We start from the raw sequence: 20,134 nt of genomic DNA on the forward strand, positions 1-20,134 counted from the left end.
TGCAGACTCACGACTGTGCAGCAATGCACAGCTCGAACCACATTATCAAGTTCGCTGATGACACGACCGTGGTGGGTCTCATCAGCATACGGAGAGGAGGTGCAGCGGCTGACGGACTGGTGTAGAGCCAACAACCTGTCCCTGAATGTCGACAAAACAAAAGAGATGGTTGTTGACTTTAGGAGAGCACAAGGTGCACACACTCCGCTGAACATTGATGGCTCCTCTGCGGAGATTGTCAAGAGCACCAAATTCCTTGGTGTTCACCTGGTGGAGAACCTCACCTGGTCCCTCAACACCAGCTCTATCACCAAGAAAGCCCAGCAGCGTCTCTACTTTCTTCGAAGGCTGAGGAAAGCACATCTCCCACCCCCCATCCTCACTACATTCTATAGAGGGACTTTTGAGAGCATCCTGAGCAGCTGCATCACTGCCTGGTTTGGGACTTGCACTGTTTCGGACTGCAAAGCCCTGCAGAGGATAGTGAGGACAGCTGAGAAGATCATCGGGGTCTCTCTTCCCTCCATCAAAGACATTTACAAAAAACACTGTATCCGCAAAGCAACCAGCATTGTGGACGACCCTACACACCCCTCACACAAACTCTTTATCCTCCTGCCGTCTGGCAAGAGGTACCGAAGCATTCAGGCCCTCACGACCAGACTGTGTAACAGCTTCTTCCCCCAAGCCATCAGACTCCTCAATACTCAGAGACTGGTTTGACACACACACACGTGTCCTGAGTTGCACTTTAATTACTGTCACTTTATAACTGTCTGCTACCTAAATAACTGCTATTTGTATAGAACACTATCTTATAGTATGTTATGTTTACGTTTTTAGAAACTCTCATCTTTTTGCACTACTGTGTACTGGTCGGCGCTGCACTGTGTCTATTGTCCTGTTCATTGTCAGAAATTTGTTGTACTGTCCCGTACTTTTTGCACATGTTTGCACGTGCAATTTATATAGGTATATATAGGTATTTTATATTGTTATTTTATTTAGTTGTTTAGTCTCATGTGATCCTGTGTTGGTCCTTTGTTGTTTTTATGTAGCACCATGGTCCTGGAGGAACGTTGTCTGGTTTTGCTGTGTACTGTACTAACTGTATATGGTTGAAACGACAATAAAAACCACTTGACTTGACTTGACTTGACTTGACTTCAACTGGCAGGATATTTTGGTGAGGTTCAGTGGGGTCCATCCTAAATCCAAGGTTCAGGCAGTGGCATATGAACTATCCAATGTCTTACAGTTGGGTTTGGCATCAGTTCATCCTCTGAAGTGAATAGACTGAAGTGATGTCTGGCTTGCACCGGCTGTAGTTTGTCATCGTGCAGTGACACGTAGCAGTGGAGTCTGACACCATACAGAAACAGAGCTGGATCTGGCCAGCTCTGGTAACCTTGGATATGGATAATATTAGTGTAGATGCCATTCAATTTTATGCAGAGTTATAGATTATGATGAATGTTTCTGGATCTGGCAGGCCTAACTAAAGCAGCCTAATTGTGAGTTGATGGATAAATTAGGTGTATGCCAGGCTAAATTGATGAGTCTTTAGTCTAGAATTAAACTCAGTGATTGTGTCTGCATCCCGAACAGTGTTAGGGAGACTATTCCATAGTTTAGGAGCCAAGTTTGAAAACTTTTGTGGATTTTGATATTCTTGGAATTATAAACACGCCAGAAATTTGTGATTGTAATGAACGTGATGGAATATAGCGTGTCAGAAGTCTCTTAAGTACTGTGGAGCTAGACCATTCAAAGCTTTGTATGTAGTTAACAGAATTTTAAAATGAATACAAAATTTAACAGGTAGCCAATGTAATGCAGATAACATATTCAAGATATATTCTCTCAAAATAAGATTTGTTACTGTACAAGCCAGTTTTAAGGTTTGTTAGATTTTTCTTTCTAAAGAACACAAAAATACTAATTAAGAAAAAATAATATTTTTTAAATAATAATTGTTTATTTTTATTTTTTTGTCCAGTGTATGAATTGTAAAATTACATTTTAGCCTCTAAATTTGTGGCCATAAATCTGTACAATGGAGCATAATATGACTGGTATATGGTAAGTGAGCACATAATCTTAAAGCAACAGGGTGATATAGATGATATTAGAAGTATTGTGTTGAAAAACATGGACTTCCATTGTGTGCAGGCCAGTGAAGAGATGAGTGTGCAGTAAGGAAAATCTAAGCCAATTTCCAACTCTGAATTTATGCTAGAGTTCTCTTTAATGCCATTTGATCATTCTAATCACTGGTGTGAACTGTGAGGTTAGTGTGGTCTCCAACACATCCAAAATGGCCCCTTTCAGACCCTTTCATGTAATCATCTTTCTCTCACTAGTTCTCTTGTACACACTCTCACTTCAATCTCTCGCTCTTACCACGGGCTCACTTACTGTGGGGACAGTGGAGCCATCTTAGTCACTTGCAGTCGCCTAAATTGCTTGTGTTAGTAAGAATGGATCTTGATGCAGTTTGAAAGGCAGTTAGCCTCTAAGTGAGGATGCTGGCAGGGATGATAGCTTTAGCGGAGGCACCCCATATGGTCCCAAATGGATGAAGGACTGGTACCCTGTGTTCAATCTATTCATGCTAATGGAGATCCTACAAATGAACACAGCAGGGAACTCAAGAGCAAAAGCAGGCAACAGTCTGGCTCCTGAAATATGGATTAGCTGAAAACTTCCTATGATTGTTGTATGAAAAGGGTAAGCATCATGAAAACATGCAGGGATGTAGTAAAGCTTTAATAGTATTTTTGTTGTAATTTTATTATCTCTGTTATTCTTTGATTTCTGTGCACTTGTTTTAATTGGGACTATCATTATGTTATTTTGAAATAGTAAACTTTTTCTCACAAAACAAATTGTTTAGATTCTAAATTCTGATTGTAAAATGACTATAAATGCACATCTGTGAACGCACATTCTATATTAATGTGCCAAGTTGCTAGGTTGCTTGGCAGCTGCATAGGCCTACAGTCAGGAAAATTAACTATATTACTTGTTGGGAAAATTGTTAGTAATAAATTAAATTTTCTGTTGAGCATTGGTGTCTTTTATCATAATGCTTTTGTCACCGTTTTATAAAAGCAACAAGCTTTTGCATTCTGCCAAGTCCAGTATGGTACGATGTAGCCATATGGCAACAATTAATTTTCTTTCACCTTCTTACCTTTCAGAAAAATCTAAAACATAATGCCTACTTGATAATAAAAGGGCAGTCTTAAATAAACAGTATTATTATGTTTTTGTTTTTTTTTTAAGTCAAATTGCATCACATGCATCATTTAATTACAGAAATATGAATTTAATTCAAGTAGTCATTTATCCATTTTATCTAGTTTTGGACCATTCTCCATTGTGGTGCAGAGTTGTCATATGACAACATTTCTAATTTTTTTCAATATTACAGTAATTAAATATATATTTTTTATTGTTATGTAAGGAAAGAAAAAAAAGTTCCATGGTTAGAACTTAATGCATACATACAGTGCTAAGAATACCCATTTCTTGAAGTAAAATTACTGCAATACATGGCTTTGAGTGATTTCTGATAGGGATGTCAATTTTAAAATTAATTCAAATAATCAATTAATCGTTAACGCAAAACGCACATGGAGGACTGTAAATAATACTTTCAGACTACTTTTTTTTTTGCCAAGCTTTAATGCCTTATTAATTTTAAATCTTAATAAAATTGCTTGCCTCTTTACAAAATAGTCTTAGTATATTGCAGCAAAAACACACTCAACGTAATCTGCTAAAATTACTGCCTAGGTGTTAAAGACCTTCATCTACAATTAGGAAGCTGAATCCAAAGCATGATTGCGTTGTGTGACCCAAATCAACTGGTACGAATAAAATATAACTGCTTTTTACTGTAACTGGCTCATTAAAATGGACAGACTTACATCTCTGAAACACTATAAATATTTCTAACAGCAATGATGTGTATTCATCTAGCGAATCTCTGCTCTCTCCCAAACAAAATGGTTGAACTACATCTCCTCAAACATACAAACAAGGACTTTTCAAACTCTACTGCCTTGTGCTTCACAGAAACCTGGCTGAGTGAAGCCATTCCAGACTGCGCGTTACATATGCCGGGCTTTCAGCTGTTCAGAGCGGATCTCATTTCGGAGTTTACGGAGAAAACAAGAGGCGGTGGAACATGCTTTTACATCAATGAAAGATGGTGTTCAGATGTAACAATTTAAAAAAAGATGTGCTATCCTAATTTGGAAGTACTCATCACCTGTAAGCCTTTCTACTTGCCGCAAGAGTTTTCCTTGTTTATTCTGGTCAGTGTTTATATTCCTCCACATGTGTGCGTGAAAGCTGCGCTGCAACAGCTGGCTGATCAGATCACAGACATGGAGCAACAACACCCGAACTCACTTATTATTATTCTCTGCGATTTCAACAAAGCTAATCTCACCCGTGAACTGCCAAAATAAAGACAATACATTACATGCCCAGAGGTGGGTAGTAATGCACTACATTTACTCTGTTACATTTACTTTTGTAACTTTTTGTATGTTTGAGTATGTTTTATGGTGGATACTTTTCACTCTTACTCAAGTAAATTTCTGATGAAAACAATTTACTTTTATCTTGTTACAATAGGTAGCATTCCTGTCATTACATTACTGGTTTTAATTGAAAAAGTTTTAATAAATGTGTAATGTTTGAGGTTTTTGAGGACTCTTACTTCAGAGCTGCACGCTGTCACTTGAGTCGCATTCAACACTACAGCAGCAAGCGCACAAAACAAAAATGTCTTCACTCTATACTGCCCTACAAAGGCAAAACACCGTAACATCATGTTTGGTCAAAAATGAGTTAATGTCATTTTTGGGGTATTCAAGACCTCCTTTATCATGTGAATAAATATCGTGAGTCAATTTGATTGTTTTAACGAGAAATTAAAGGGCTATGACAACCGTAACATCCAAAACCATATGAGAAACCACAGCAGAACGCCGTAACAGTTGTTACGGCTCTTAGCCTTTGTTCCGGCACGCTGAATTTGAGTTTAAGGTGTTCTGACTTTGTTTCGCCTGGCATCAAGAGAGATGTTACGGTGCCGCTGTGATGTTACTGTACTCTGGCTTTGTCATACTGTCAAAGATTACCGCGCATTTATTGTCACCAAACCGCGTAACACACACACGACACATCTTTGAAATAAAGTGTAGACTGCCGACTGCTTGTTTGTATTATTACTCTGTGATAGCGATGTGATAGGGCGATGGTTCAGATCTGTCAATGTCAGTGACAGCCCGGAGCTTGCTAAATTTAATCTGTGTCACGTAAATTAGCGCTAACGTTGACGCTGACACTCGCCTCACATCAGATGCTGAAAACCAAATATTAAATACAGAGGCATCCTACCTTTATCTACCTAGAAGATATAATCCATAGCAATGCACGTCATCTGCTGTATCCATAACAATCCATACGTGTTTGAGCCATATTTCCTTCTTGCAGGTGTCAGATTTTACAGCTAGTTATAATAGTAAAAGTAATTCCAACTTTTATTCGGTATACTCTGTCTATATTATCTCAGAATTAAAAAGTAGTAATCCAAGTCAAGTTCGTTGACTGAGCATCTTGAGCAGTTTGGACTTCAAAGTTTAACCCTTTAACTGTCACCCCTCCCCCTTTTTTCGCATAGACATGAAAATCACTATCCAAACTTAAATGGTTGTATTTCAAGAATGCTTTGTCATATATACCTATAGACAAGTTGTGTTCCAAATTTTAGGTTGATATCTCAAAAATTAGCTTTCAGTAAGATTTTATTTGGAGCAGTAAAAAACTTGGAATGAGCAGTCTCTAATCTCTAATGTATTGGTCAAATGTTTAATTAATTATTACTCTATATCTTGCATTTAAATACATATACCTTTGTATTCAATTATAATTAAATTATCTTTATTGTGAAAATATGTATTGTATTTATTCATACTGTACATACTGTACTGCAAAGTAACTTATCTGTTATACTGTTTAACTGTGTTTTTGTTGCCGCACTATCCTGATCATTATAGCACTAAATAGGAACAACCAAAGGTCTTCTATATAATTTAAAACAAATACCATGATGACTAGACCTTGGTTAGGTGTTCTTATAATGGATGTAAGTATGGTGAACAGCAAGTAAATATTGATTATATGTCAGTTACGGCCTTTTGCCGTAGACTAGAAATGCCTTCATTTTACACCAAGACTATGATATATTTCAAGATTAAAATTGCAGCTCCAACTTAAGAAAACACGTTGAGGTATGTTTTAGAGAATGATAATGTGGGCTTGTCTGTGTTATGGTGAAACTCATTCATTTTCAGCGTGAATCTGTAACTATGGGCTCTTATGACCTCAGTTTCAAATTTTGCATATTTATATCAGTGCTGCAACATATATACTGTATAAATCCTTGTAAACATCAGCGTGAAGTGCAAATATTTTGCCCTGCCTATCGCGATTGTGTGCATTTCTACACGTGCAAGGTTGATGCGTGCACAGCGTTTGACAGATGCAGGCGGCTTTGTCTTATCGAAAACAAGCTTTCAAGCACAGAGATAAAGTGCCATTTACCCTTCTATACAGAACTAATTATCTAAATTATTTTGACACTGACAATGCTGAACCATCACTGAACTAAATTCTCACAGGATGTAAAAATCTGTGAAATAATGACAGAAGGCATTAATAAAGAATGATCTTTCTTCAGCGTATAATTAAACATTGTATATTATTTGGTACTGTGTGACACTCTTCATGTTTTTCACCGTAATAATTACTAGAAAAAGGTTTCCAAACTTAATTGACTGAATCGACCAATTCTGAGAAGCATCCTTAAAGTGATAGTTCAGCCTTTAATTAATATTATGTCATCATTTCCCCACCCTCATGTTCTTCCAACCCCGTGAAACATTCTGTATTTTGTGGAGCCAAAAATATTTTAGACAGAATGTTAGGGACTAACAGTCTCCGACACCATTCCCTTTCAAAATATCGAAGAAATATAACATGCGGTGAAAGTCAATGATGATTAAAGTTAGCGTTCTGTCTAACATCTCTTTAAAGGAATAATTTACCCAAAATTGAAAATTCTCGCATCATTTACTCACCCTAATGCTATCCCAGATGTGTATGTTTTTTCTTCTTCTGCTGAACACAAATATGATTAGAAGAATATCTAAGCTCTGTTGGTTCATAGAATGCAAGTGAATGGTACCAAAACTTTGATGCTCAGAAAGCACATATAGGCAGCATTAAAGGAATTCAAATGACACCAGTTCTATCTGTCTTCAGAAGGGATATGATAAGTGTGGGTTAAAAACAGATCAATATTTACATCCTTTTTTACTAATAAATCTCCACTTTCACATTCTTCTTCTTGTGTTTGGGGATTCAATTATTTGTGCATATTGCCACCGTCTGGGCAGGGATGAGAATTAAAAGTAAAAAAAGGACTTTATATATTATAAAGTTATAGATATGTACCTGTTTCTTACCCACACCTATAATATTGCTTCTGAAAATCACTGGAGTTGTATGAATTACTTTTATGCTGCCTCTATGTGATTTTTGGAGCTTAAAAGTTCTGGTCACCATTCACTTGCATTGTATGGATGAATATGCATTTTTCCTTCTAAAAATCTTAATTTTTGTTCTGCAGAAGAAAAAAAGTTTGTAAAAATATGGACCAATGAAGCAGAGCTGTAACTATAAGCCTACTTTGATTGCACCGATTGGAGTGTTTTGAAGCTGCAGACACCAATCTGGATGATCTCACATATACTGTGACATCATATATCAGTTTCTGTGAGGATATGTGCAATCCTACTATGACTTATTTAATGTTCAACAATGACAAACCATGGTTTACAGGAAAACTCAAGACAGCTTTGTCGTGCCATAGAGTATGTTTACAGAAGAGGGGATAAAATCTTGCATAATTAGGCCAAAAACTCTCTGACTAAGGAAATTAAAGTGGCTAAAAGCAGCTACTCTGAGAAGTAAAAAAAAAACACGTTTGCAGCTAACGACCCTGCATCAGTGTGGAGAGAAAATGTCATGAAAGACATTACCTACTTCAAGACACCATCCCCCAACATTGTGTGGAACCAGTTAACTTTCTGATGACTTGAATGTGTTTCATTGTTGATTTGAAAAGCCCAGTCTCACACCCCGCACTGAGCTTCACTTCACAAAAACATCCAACAACCCCCGCTACTTAACCTGCACTTAAGATCTGTGAGGAGGAGGTGTGCCAGGTCTTCTGTAAACAAAAGACAAGGAAAGCACAGGGCCCAGATGGTGTTTCACCCTTTGTCTGAAATCATGTGCTGACCAGCTGGCCCCCATCTTTACACAGATCTTCAACAGATCACTGGAGCAGTGTGAAGTTCCCTGCTTCTTCAAATGCTCCACTATCATCAAGGTCCCAAAGAAACCCTAGATCAAAGGACTTAACAAATATAGACCCGTTACTCTGACGTCTGTGGTCATGAAGTCATTTGAAAGACTGGTGTTGGCCCACCTGAAGGACATCACTTGACCCTTTCTAGATCCCCATCAGTTTTCTTATAGAGCAACCAGATCTCTGGATGATGCAGTCAACATGGGATTGCATCATATCCTGCAACATTTGGACAGACCAGGGACATATGCAAAGATCCTTTTTGTGGACTTCAGTTCAACTTTCACCACCATCATCCCAGCTCTCAAATGGAATAAATTAACCCAGCTCTCTGTTCCCATGTCTATCTGTCAGTGGGTCACCAGCTTTCTGATGGACAGGACGCAGATAGTGAGACGTGAAATTCAGTTACAGCACATGTACGATCAGTATTGGTGCCCCCCAGAGATGTGTGCTCTCCCCATTACTCTTCTCTCTGTAAACCGACAACTTCACCGCCAAGGACCCCTCTTTCAAGCTCTTGCAGTTTGCAGATGACACTACAGTCACCACCCTCATCTAAGTTGTTGATGAGTCTGCATACAGAAGGGAGGTTGAACAGCTGGCTCACTGGTGCAGTCAAAAATCCCTGAGCTGAACACGCTCAAAACAGTGAAGATGAACACCCCAACATTGACCCCTCTCACCATTCTAAACAGCACTATGGCAGCAGTGGAGTCATTCAGGTTCCTGGGCACTACTATCTCACAGGACCAGAAGTGGGAGACCAACATTGACTCTGTGAAAAATGCCCAGCAGAGGTTATACATCCTTCTCCAGTTGAGAGAGTTCAACCTGACACAGGCATTGCTAATCCAGTTCTAATCAGTCATTGAGTCTGTTTTCTGCACTTCAATAACTGTCTGGTATGATTCAGCTACAGAATTGGATATCGGAAGACTACATAGTACAGATTGGACTGCTGAGCAGATTATTAGTTGCTCCTTGCCCTCGCTTCAAGAACTGTACACTTCCAGATTAAGGAGAAAGGCCGGCAAAATCACTCTGGACCCCACTCACCCAGCCCACTACCTTTTTAATCTATTGCCTTCTGTCCAACGCTAAAGAGCACTGAGCACCAGAACCATCAGGCACAAGAACAGTTTTTCCCTCAGGCAATCCATCTCATTAACAGTTATACTATACTGTATTTACATAAAATACACAGCCTAGTCAATTAAATTATTTAACATAGCTGTTACGACAGAAGAAGGGAAGACAAGAAGGCTGGATCCAGATGCGGTTAAAGGTTTTAATGAAATTATAAATAAATACAAAAACAGGTAGACACGGGAACAAATCAAACATCCACGATGGGAAACTGAAATTAACAGGAGCAAACATTAACACGGGTGAGGCACAGGATCAAAACACATACCAGGACAGACGTGCCAACTACATTTAACAATCGACAAGGAGTGAACAAAAGGCAGGGCTTAAATACAGGTCCTTCTCAAAAAATTAGCATTTTGTGATAAAGTTCATTATTTTCCATAATGTAATGATAAAAATTAAACTTTCATATATTTTAGATTCATTGCACACCAACTGAAATATTTCAGGTCTTTTATTGTTTTAATACTGATGATTTTGGCATACAGCTCATGAAAACCCAAAATTCCTATCTCAAAAAATTAGCATATTTCATCCGACCAATAAAAGAAGTGTTTTTAATACAAAAAAGTCAACCTTCAAATAATTATGTTCAGTTATGCACTCAATACTTGGTCGGGAATCCTTTTGCAGAAATGCCTGCTTCAATGCGGCATGGCATGGAGGCAATCAGCCTGTGGCACTGCTGAGGTGTTATGGAGGCCCAGGATGCTTCGATAGCGGCCTTAAGCTCATCCAGAGTGTTGGGTCTTATGCCTCTCAACTTTCTCTTCACAATATCCCACAGATTCTCTATGGGGTTCAGGTCAGGAGAGTTGGCAGGCCAATTGAGCACAGTAATACCATGGTCAGTAAACCATTTACCAGTGGTTTTGGCACTGTGAGCAGGTGCCAGGTCGCAAAAATTAAATCTTCATCTCCGTAAAGCTTTTCAGCAGATGGAAGCATGACGTGCTCCAAAATCTACTGATAGCTAGCTGCATTGACCCTGCCCTTGATAAAACACAGTGGACCAACACCAGCAGCTGAAATGGCACCCCAGACCATCATTCCTTCTCCCCAGTCTTCCTCCAGACTCTGGCACCTTGATTTCCGAATGACATGCAAAATTTGCTTTCACCCGAAATAAGTACTTTGGACCACTGAGCAACAGTCCAGTGCTGCTTCTCTGTAGCCCAGGTCAGGCGCTTCTGCCGCTGTTTCTGGTTCAAAAGTGGCTTGACCTGGGGAATGCGGCACCTGTAGTCCATTTCCTGCACACGCCTGTGCACGATGGCTCTGGATGTTTCTACTCCAGACTCAGTCCACTGCTTCCGCAGGTCCCCCAAGGTCTGGAATCGGTCCTTCTCCACAAGCTTCCTCAGGGTCCGGTCACCTCTTCTCATTGTGCAGCGTTTTTTGCCACAATTTTTCCTTCCCACAGACTTCCCACTGAGGTGCCTTGATACAGCACTCTGGGAACAGCCTATTTGTTCAGAAATTTCTTTCTGTGTCTTACCCTCTTGCTTGAGGGTGTCAATGATGGCCTTCTGGACAGCGGTCAGGTCGGCAGTCTTACCCATGATTGCGGTTTTGAGTAATAAAACAGGCTGGGAGTTTTAAAAAGCCTCAGGAATCTTTTTCAGGTGTTTAGAGTTAATTAGTTGATTCAGATGATTAGGTTAATAGCTCGTTTAGAGACCCTTTTCATGATATGCTAATTTTTTGAGATAGGTTTTCATGAGCTGTATGCCAAAATCATCAGTATTAAAACAATAAAAGACCTGAAATATTTCAGTTGGTGTGCAATGAATCTAAAATATATGAAAGTTTAATTTTTATCATTACATTATGGAAAATAATGAACTTTATCACAATATGCTAATTTTTTGAGAAGGACCTGTACACACAGGAACAAACAAGGGAATGAGGGACATCTGGTGAAGCAATCAGGGAAGGAGAAATAATCAGGGGAAAACCAATCATAAAAAGAAACTACAAAGAACTACAAAAACCAAACAGGAAACAGGAACTAAACTAAACTTCAAAATAAAAGCACAAAAACAAAAGACAACAGAGAACATGACAATAGCCCAACTTTGAAGTTCAGGTGCTCTAAACAATCTTCTACAGTCGGGGAGATTAGCAGATATACTGTATGTTTTTCCTACCATACACTCTCATCTGATTTGTTCTCATAATAGTTTGTTTGGTTTCAGAAGGAGACCTCTAACACATTTAAAGGGAGAGTTCACCTAAAATTTCTGTCATTCTCATTTGTTGTTCCAAACTTTATTTCTTCCATGGAATACAAAAGGAGATATAGGCAGAATGTTAGCCTCAGTCACCATTCATTTTGATAGTTTATAAATTTTATATATATATATATATATATATATATATATATATATATATATATATATATATATATATATATATTCTGTTTTTTCAGTCTCTAACATTCTGCTGAACATCTCAGTTTGTGTTTCACTGAAGAAGAAGTCACTCTGGGTTTGGAAGAACATGAGAGCGAATAAATGACAACATTAATTATTTTTTGGTGAACTATCTCTTAAAGACAATTATTAATTAGTTGATTTGTCTTATTAGCACATAAAAAAATTATATCATGACCCCTTTGCAGTCTAAATGTGTTTTTTTGTCCACACAAATTAGCCAGACAATTATATTTCACCCACTGGAAACTATGTTGACCAAAGTTGAGGCAGATGTACCATCAGACAGCTTAATGAAGAGGCTTAAAATGGGATGGGACTTTCTTACCCACTCTCTCACACACACACACACACACACACACACACACACACACACACATAGAGCAAAATGCTAATTTGCAGTCTGTGCCAATTAAGGCATAATTAGTGTGATATGTCATGTCTGCAGATTTTTCCATGTAGGGCTCTGTTCTGGCTGCATTGTAGCTCAGCTCATGGTTGGATCATGTAATAGAAAGATAACAATATTTTTTATGACTGTTTGTGTGTCTATTTTGCCCTTTTTGCAGTTTCAGTGGGATTCATTTTAACACCGAGTAGAATAGATTACGGATTAGCCAAACAGACATAATATAACTCTGCAATGGCTACCAGTTTTCATGGCAGTGAGACCAGATAAGGCTTTTAGCGCATTATGCTTTATACATAATGTATAAGTGTATAATGGAGATAACAGGGTGTAAGAGAACATGTATTCAATGAAGGTGACCGCATATATAAACATATATTCTGTTTATCCACTCATGATACACAGTACTATCTATAAGTAAAATAGAGGAGACCAGGGAGTGTTTTGTCGCAAAGTCTGTAAATCAGAGGTTATTTGCACCAAAGTGTAAAATTTGTGTCAAAGTTCTATATAATTTCCTCATTGTTATCAGCTAAACATTAAAGTAGTCAAGAAATGTACAACTGCTCTCATCCTGGCCCTTAACTGTGTAAATTATTGTCAGGTACAATAAAGGCTTAGTTCATGCAAAAATGAGCATTATGTCATCATGTACTCACCCTTATGGTGTTCAGTGCCAGTATGACGTTCTTTCTCTTGTGGAACACAAAAGGAGATGTTAGGCAGAATGTTAGCCTCGGTCACCATTCACTATTAATGTATAGAAGAATAAAACTAAGAAAAAAAAAAGATGCAGAAGAAAGTGAATGCTAACTAGGACTTCCATTTGTTGTCTTTTGATAACTCAACATTTCTTCGTGTCCCACATACAGAAGGAAGTCATACATGGGGTGAGTTAATGATGACAGCATTGTCTTTCTTTTTTTTATGTGAACTATCCCTTTAAACAATATAACCTTCTGATTCAGATGATATCGATTCTGTAATTTAACATATACAGTATTAACAGTATTGCAAATCAAATTATAAACCAAACTTGACATTTTAAAATCTTAAATTATTATTATTTATTTGTTGTCCTGCAAACACTTTAGATTATTACACAGATGCTTATAACTAATACTGTCATCTAAAAAGTGTGATGGGCATGTTCTAATTTCCAATCAGTTAAAATGATGGTGTTACAACTCACCACGTTTTACAACACTCCCCCAACTCCTCTTCGAGTGCAGATGCTGCTGAAATAAAAGGTCTAATATTTTAATTATGCTGCAGTTCTGGCCTTTTACTGTACTGCATTTTGTATGGGGACCCCAAAGCTCACTGATATCTCCTTGTCCTGCAATATACTGTTATTGTACTGCAATGTACATCTCTAACAGAGGCCCTGCTGTTCTTTCCTGTTTGTTGTTTTGTGCCACATACCTGCAATGTATTCGTCCATCCATTATATTCAGTCTCTCTTTTTTTTTGTCTTTTTGTTCTCAATTTTTATGTTTACTATTTTATGTATCATTGCCTCATTTTTTGTCATAATGCACTCCTGGATGTTTTTGTCTTTCCTTGGTTTGAAACTGCATGTTTTCTGTCATAGTTTGACAGTAGCCAGGCAGTCAGCACACCCAAGGTCGGCAAAAAAGGTACAGAAAAAACTCACCCGGAGAATGGTGTGTCTGAACCTATAGACAGTGTGTCTTCATCCTTTTCACCCTATAGTCTCCATAGTTACCTCTAGACCAATGCAGAACTCCCACGGTACCTAAACCTGTTCTCTGCCATTGTGCTGCTGCTGTAGGTTCTGCTCCTGCAGCATCTCTCCTTTGCCTCATTGTGCTGTGGCCGACTTCATCTCTGTCCTGTGCTTCAGTTGTTTCTCATTTGTGTGATGGACAATGGCTATAAGTTGTGGTCTCAACCGTGTTGCTGTGCCCCCCTTGCTCTCTACACACACCCAATTACAAGTTTGCAGTTAGAAGAGTGCCTTAGAAGTTATAGCAGCTTGTACAGAGAACAGACACAGTTGTTAACCCCACAGAACAAGGGGAACGTTGATCCTTAGGGGGTCCGTGGCAGTACTGCAGGGGGTACTTCAATTACTGTTCAACCTTAAAACTTTTTTGTTGAAAAAATACAAATATGCATTTAACAAAAATGCAATATGGAATTTAACTTCAACCATAGCTAAAGTTAAACTAAGAAGCTAAAGTTTTGCTAAATGCTTCATTGTCAATCCCTCACGCAAATTTAAATGTAATTTACAAGTATGTTGTATGTACCTGACTTTTTAATTTCAATGGATTTGTGTATGCATAATAATAATATGAAAATACATTAATTTGGTTCTATATGCATGGTATTATTAGCCAAGCTTAAAATTCAGTTTTATACAATATGTACCTGTGAGTCCCTGGTCTGTTGCTGTCTCCACTATGGGGTGTTTGGCCTGAAAAATCCCCCTGCTGTAGAAAAGACTGCAGAGATTTTTCTAGGGTAATAAACAGACTGTGGTGGGCTGTAGAATAAAAAAAAAAACAAAGTTAGAGTAAAGAAGAGACAGGGATGACTAAATGAGATGCAGGGCAAGATCAGGGAAATGAAAGGAGTGATTCGAATAACAGCACTTTCATTTCCACATGCCTCATCAAAGCACTCTACAGTAGTGCAGACACACAGGCCATATGTGTTCTCACTGATGTCATTTGTACCCAGCACTATTTTTCTAAACTGAGAGAAAGGGAAGAGGAAAGGGAGGGCAAGGGAGTGAAAAGCTGATGGAAATCTTCTGTTAAAATGCATCTATGAGAATTCATATCCAAGTATTTCTAGGGGATTTGTAGAGACAGAATTGCTCTTTTGCAAAACTTAGTGAGCTGCCTATCAAAGACAGCATTTACAGGCATCATACTGTTGTTGGGCTCCTGATGTGAAGGCTGTTCTAAAACATAGGGTAAACATTTTGCTGCCTACTAAGGTACCTATTTTTGGCCAAAGTATAAGCCAGCTTTCAAAGTGAAGGCAATTCCAGAATGCACTGCAATGAGCTCTGTGAATAAATAAATAAATAGTTCAACATTGACGACCCAATATTAGTGTATGCAGTGAATCTGCTTATTTTATGTCCAAAGCAACATTCTAATGTCAAAATCTAATGAAGTCCTTAAGGAAATGTAATTTCTCCCTTAACTCACAAAGAACTTACATATGTATATACTTTTGAAAATGTTGCATTAAACTTAAAATATATTGTTTCAAAACGTTTAATCTGCAACTTATAATCAATAGTTTTTAATATGTCCATTGTTTTTAATTATATTACATCATTCGCAATGATTCTTAGGATTTCAGTATATTATTTTATGAAAGACATTAAGTACACAGTCTTTTTGCCTGATTTTCAAATCAATCAAAGCTTGCAATGTTCACCTCGACATGTAAAGATTCACCTTAGAGCTGGTTGGTTGGGTTCATGGCTTTGAACTCTTCTATGAAGAGTTTTATGAAATCCCTATGGGAAAAAATATATATATATATATATATTTCAGGAACCAAAACAGCTAAAAATGTTGGCATGCACTTATGCACTAAATTGTGAGTTAAGTATCCTATGCGCTAGACTTGAGGAGTTGCTGCCATTGCAGAGGGTTCCATTTCAGTCCCTATTGAAAAGACCAGAGTACTCTATGTTATGTATTGGATGCTGGTCAACAGCATGGGATGCTGGAATGCTGGCGAATAGCATTAATATGATGGTCCACCAGTAAGACCAGCACCAAACCATCAAAAACCATCACATACCATTGTGGATATTTTGGCTAGTTTTTGCTGGTCTATTCAACAGAGGTTAGAATGCTGCCTTGTAAGGCAGCTGCCTATGTAGGCAGAAGACAAAAAGGCAGCTCTCTAAAATGTGCCTTAGGCAAAAGTCTCCTTGTCCTTTGTTGCATCCAAAACCACATTAAATTACTTCCTCTCCATTTCTGTAGTTGCTGCTTCTTATGCTATAGTGTATCGATACAGACATGTCTAATGTGATTCATACATGCTGAAATGAGCAGTCACCTCTACTGTCATACTGAGCATAGTAGTGCTGTAGTTGTTTAGCATGTCTCCTTTTTCGCACAATTGAAAGTTGGGGAAACAGAGTGCGCAAGCTTCCAAAATTGTATCTACAGTCTCCTCCATCAAGGTAACAAAAAAATTCAAATGTTGCTTTGCCCTAAGACATGTCAGTGACTGTGATCCCCCCCACCCTTCTGTCTCTCTCTGTGCTCTATGCATGTCTCTCTCTCTCTCTCTCTCTCTCTCTCTCTTGCTTTCTCTGCCTGTCTCTCTCTCTCTTTGCTCTATCTATCTCTCTCCTTCTCTCTTTATTTTTATCTCCTTCCACCCTAATTTTTATTGCAACAGAGGGAAAAGCGATGGAGCATTTTGTCTGCCGGAGGTGAAAAGAATTCTTCGAGTGTAAGTAGAAAAGGCCTGACAAGGAGATATGGAGAGAGCATTAGGAAGTGAAAGAGGGTTGTTGGAAGTAGAGTGAAAGGGAGGAAGATGTGTAGAGAGGAAAGGAAATACGCAAAACCAGCACAATCGTGTTAGCATTCTCTTAGGAATAAAGTTGGGCTTCTCTTCAGCATTAACAACACTTTGGCTTGACGAAATGTTCCTTCCTCAGCTTTTAGCATGCAAATTGGCTGACAGATTATGCTTTTTGTATCCGCTTTGCAAAGTGTCAGCCTCTTATGTTGGATGAGTTATAATCAGGCTGTTATAGCCCCCTTGCGGATGGATACTTAATTACATTAACCTATAAGCTAAACCAGAGGCTGTGAATGAGAGCCAAAGAGGAAACATAAAATAACATGTGGGACAAATTTGACTTAACATATTCCTCTTTGCTTGAAAATGATATACACATTTAAGTTTAGTGTGTACAGTTTATGTTGTGTGAGAGTGTGCATATATGTATGTATCCAGCAGTTCCATTCCAAAGGAAAAGTTCCCCCAAAAATAACAATTCTGATGTATTTTTAAACTTGTATTACTTTTTCACTTCCATGAAGCTAAAAAGAAGTTATTTACAGTCAAATTCCCAATCTGCTCTTGTTCCACCATTCACAAACAAGATTTTCAGTGACATAAATTTCAGTCTGTTTCTGATACAAAACCATAGTATAACTTCAGATGTCATATGCATTACATTTATGATGCCTTTATGTTTTTTTTTTGTTTTTGCAGCCTCTGCGCCTGGACACCATTTACTTTTATTGTATGTAAATCAACATTCTCATATATCTCACATAGTCTTATGTGTTTGAAAAGATATCAAGAGTATGTTAATAATGATTGAATTTTCATTTTTGGGTCAACTGTCCCTTTAAGCCTCCCTCGACAACACTTACAAACAACCATAGGGAAGCAGGAAAACTATTGTCAGTCACAGATCAAACAAGTTATTTAAGTGGTGTTTACCAATCTTCCCGATCTGTCACCTAAGCAGTCAGCAGGCATTCGAGCTGAGGGGGATCTGACAGCAACCCTGTAATTGATCGTCTCAAATGTTCGAGATATGCAGGTTCATACAGCTAATTGTCAGGGCAGGTGGGAATAGATTAGAGAGGAGAGAAATGCAGAGATTAATTCTTCTAGCCTCATGTCTCAACACAGTCCCTTCAAGTGTCCTGCATTTAATTTTATTTTCTTACAATCCCAACTTCAAATTGGCTCAATCTGAGCTGATTTATCTGCCCTAACTGTATAATGCAATTTACCTACCATTAAGATGCCATATAGCTGTAGGATACATATTTACTCTCAGTGGAACCAAACACAAAAAATGTGGCCATCCAAAAGTATGAACACCTTGAAAATCTAGGCATAAAACAAATCACATACTATCCTCAATGCAAAAGAGAGAGAGAGAGAGAGAGAGAGAGATGTTCTATATGTTATATAGAGCACTTGTAATGTAAAGAGACTTTAATGCCATTTAGTCTTTATGCTTCTTTGGTAACATGTTCATTCAGCTACCGGTTTAAGGTGAAAATGACCAATGACAAAGCAAATTTTCATTTGTTATTTCTCAGGTGAAATAAAAAATTTTTTTCAGCCTTTATGATTTTCCTGGCAGGTCAAAAATGTACCATGGCAATGATAGTTTCATACAACATATCGTATATCGATTATAAGTTCTAAAAACCACATTAAATTCAGATCAGAATCAGAATCAGCTTTATTGCCAAGTAGGCTTACACATATAAGGAATTTGTCTTGGTGACAGGAGCTTCCAGTCAACAACAATACAAACAATACCAAAAACAGCAGCAAGACATAGGTAATTAAAAACAAAAAAGAATAAAAAATAAATAATTATACATATACGTACATACACTCACCTTCATACATAAAACTGACTGGTAAAAGATTACTAAACACAGGACAAACAAAAAGAACAAAAGAATTGGAGAGCTCCACACCGAGGCGGCCATCTGCGGCACCATCGTGGTATCATATGGGGTTTACTTTACTAATGGGATCGATATTAGGCCATTGACAGCCTTATGTTCAATGATATGGAAATAAACCAAAGAAATCATTGACTTTTAGGCCAGTCATTGGTTTACCCGTCTGCCACATTATTGTAATGCATTTGAGTTATCTGTTATCATCATATTTATTACATAATGAATGTAATGATGTGTTTATAATTAATTTGTTATATACTGAATTAGCTTTATTTAGGGGTCTTTTTCTGCAAATATCAGCATATCATGTATTGAATTTGATAACAAATTTAAAACGATTGACAGCCCTTTACATAGGCCATATACAGTATAAATGACATTTTGTGCCTTATATTTATGGGAAAGTAAAGAAGCAACAGGGAAAGAGACAGTTGGTGAAATCTGAAAATGACCCAAGCTGGGTCAAACTCTCGTTGTACTTGCATAAATGTCACATAGCAGAAGTTATGCTAACCATGATACATTTTTGTAAGGGAAGGCTTTAGATTAGAGAGAATCAGATTCATAATCAGGTTTTAATATTCTCTCTCGTTCCTCTTTTGTGTATGTACATGTACAGGATAAGTCAACCACAGATGACCAACGATCTTGGGACAGCTTTAAGACCATGACCCCTGAGCAGACCTGTGGGTCCAATGAACATAAGGACAGACTGGAGTTATGCAGTAAACCCTGGGACACATCGTCCGTCAACACACCTGACACATCTGAAGGAGACTTCCAGACTGAAGTGTGAAGAGAACATATGTCCACTGCAAACTAAAGAGACAACAAAATGCTCTTACAAACTCACACAGTCAGTGATCTTCAGCAAATTGTGTTTTAGAGGATTCTGTACATGTTTACAGGTGTGGGAGAAGATCAGCCGATCAGAAAAGAACAGTGCTCTATTCTATATTTTCACACAGAGACTTTAAATGAAAAATTGAGGCTTTGGAGAGTATGGTACACATTTTTAACAAACTGTTTCTGAAATGTCTTGATTTTACTCCAAAAAGGATTCTCGTTCTCCTGTTTGATGGTTTGGGAATTTAACAAATAATATTTCTGCACCCTTTTTTTTTATATAGTAAAAAAAACTAAAAACGATGATTCGCACACTGTTTAACCCCTCCTTTCTGTCTTCTAATTACTTGGATAATTGAAGTTCCGCTTTTCTTTT

General features: G+C 37.9%; 1 protein-coding gene across 1 annotated transcript in view; it reads left to right on the forward strand.

Annotated features, from left to right (window-relative positions):
• Positions 1-19,649, forward strand: part of LOC127650590 (adhesion G protein-coupled receptor B2-like) — a 461,335-nt gene extending 441,686 nt beyond the window's left edge. The window contains 1 exon segment of the mRNA XM_052136090.1: positions 19,532-19,649. Coding sequence (XP_051992050.1) covers positions 19,532-19,536 — 5 coding nt within the window. The 3' untranslated portion in view covers positions 19,537-19,649.
• The last annotated feature ends 485 nt before the right edge of the window (positions 19,650-20,134 follow it).

The sequence above is a fragment of the Xyrauchen texanus genome, chromosome 10 (genome assembly GCF_025860055.1).
Source record: "Xyrauchen texanus isolate HMW12.3.18 chromosome 10, RBS_HiC_50CHRs, whole genome shotgun sequence".
NCBI classification, from domain to species: domain Eukaryota; kingdom Metazoa; phylum Chordata; class Actinopteri; order Cypriniformes; family Catostomidae; genus Xyrauchen; species Xyrauchen texanus.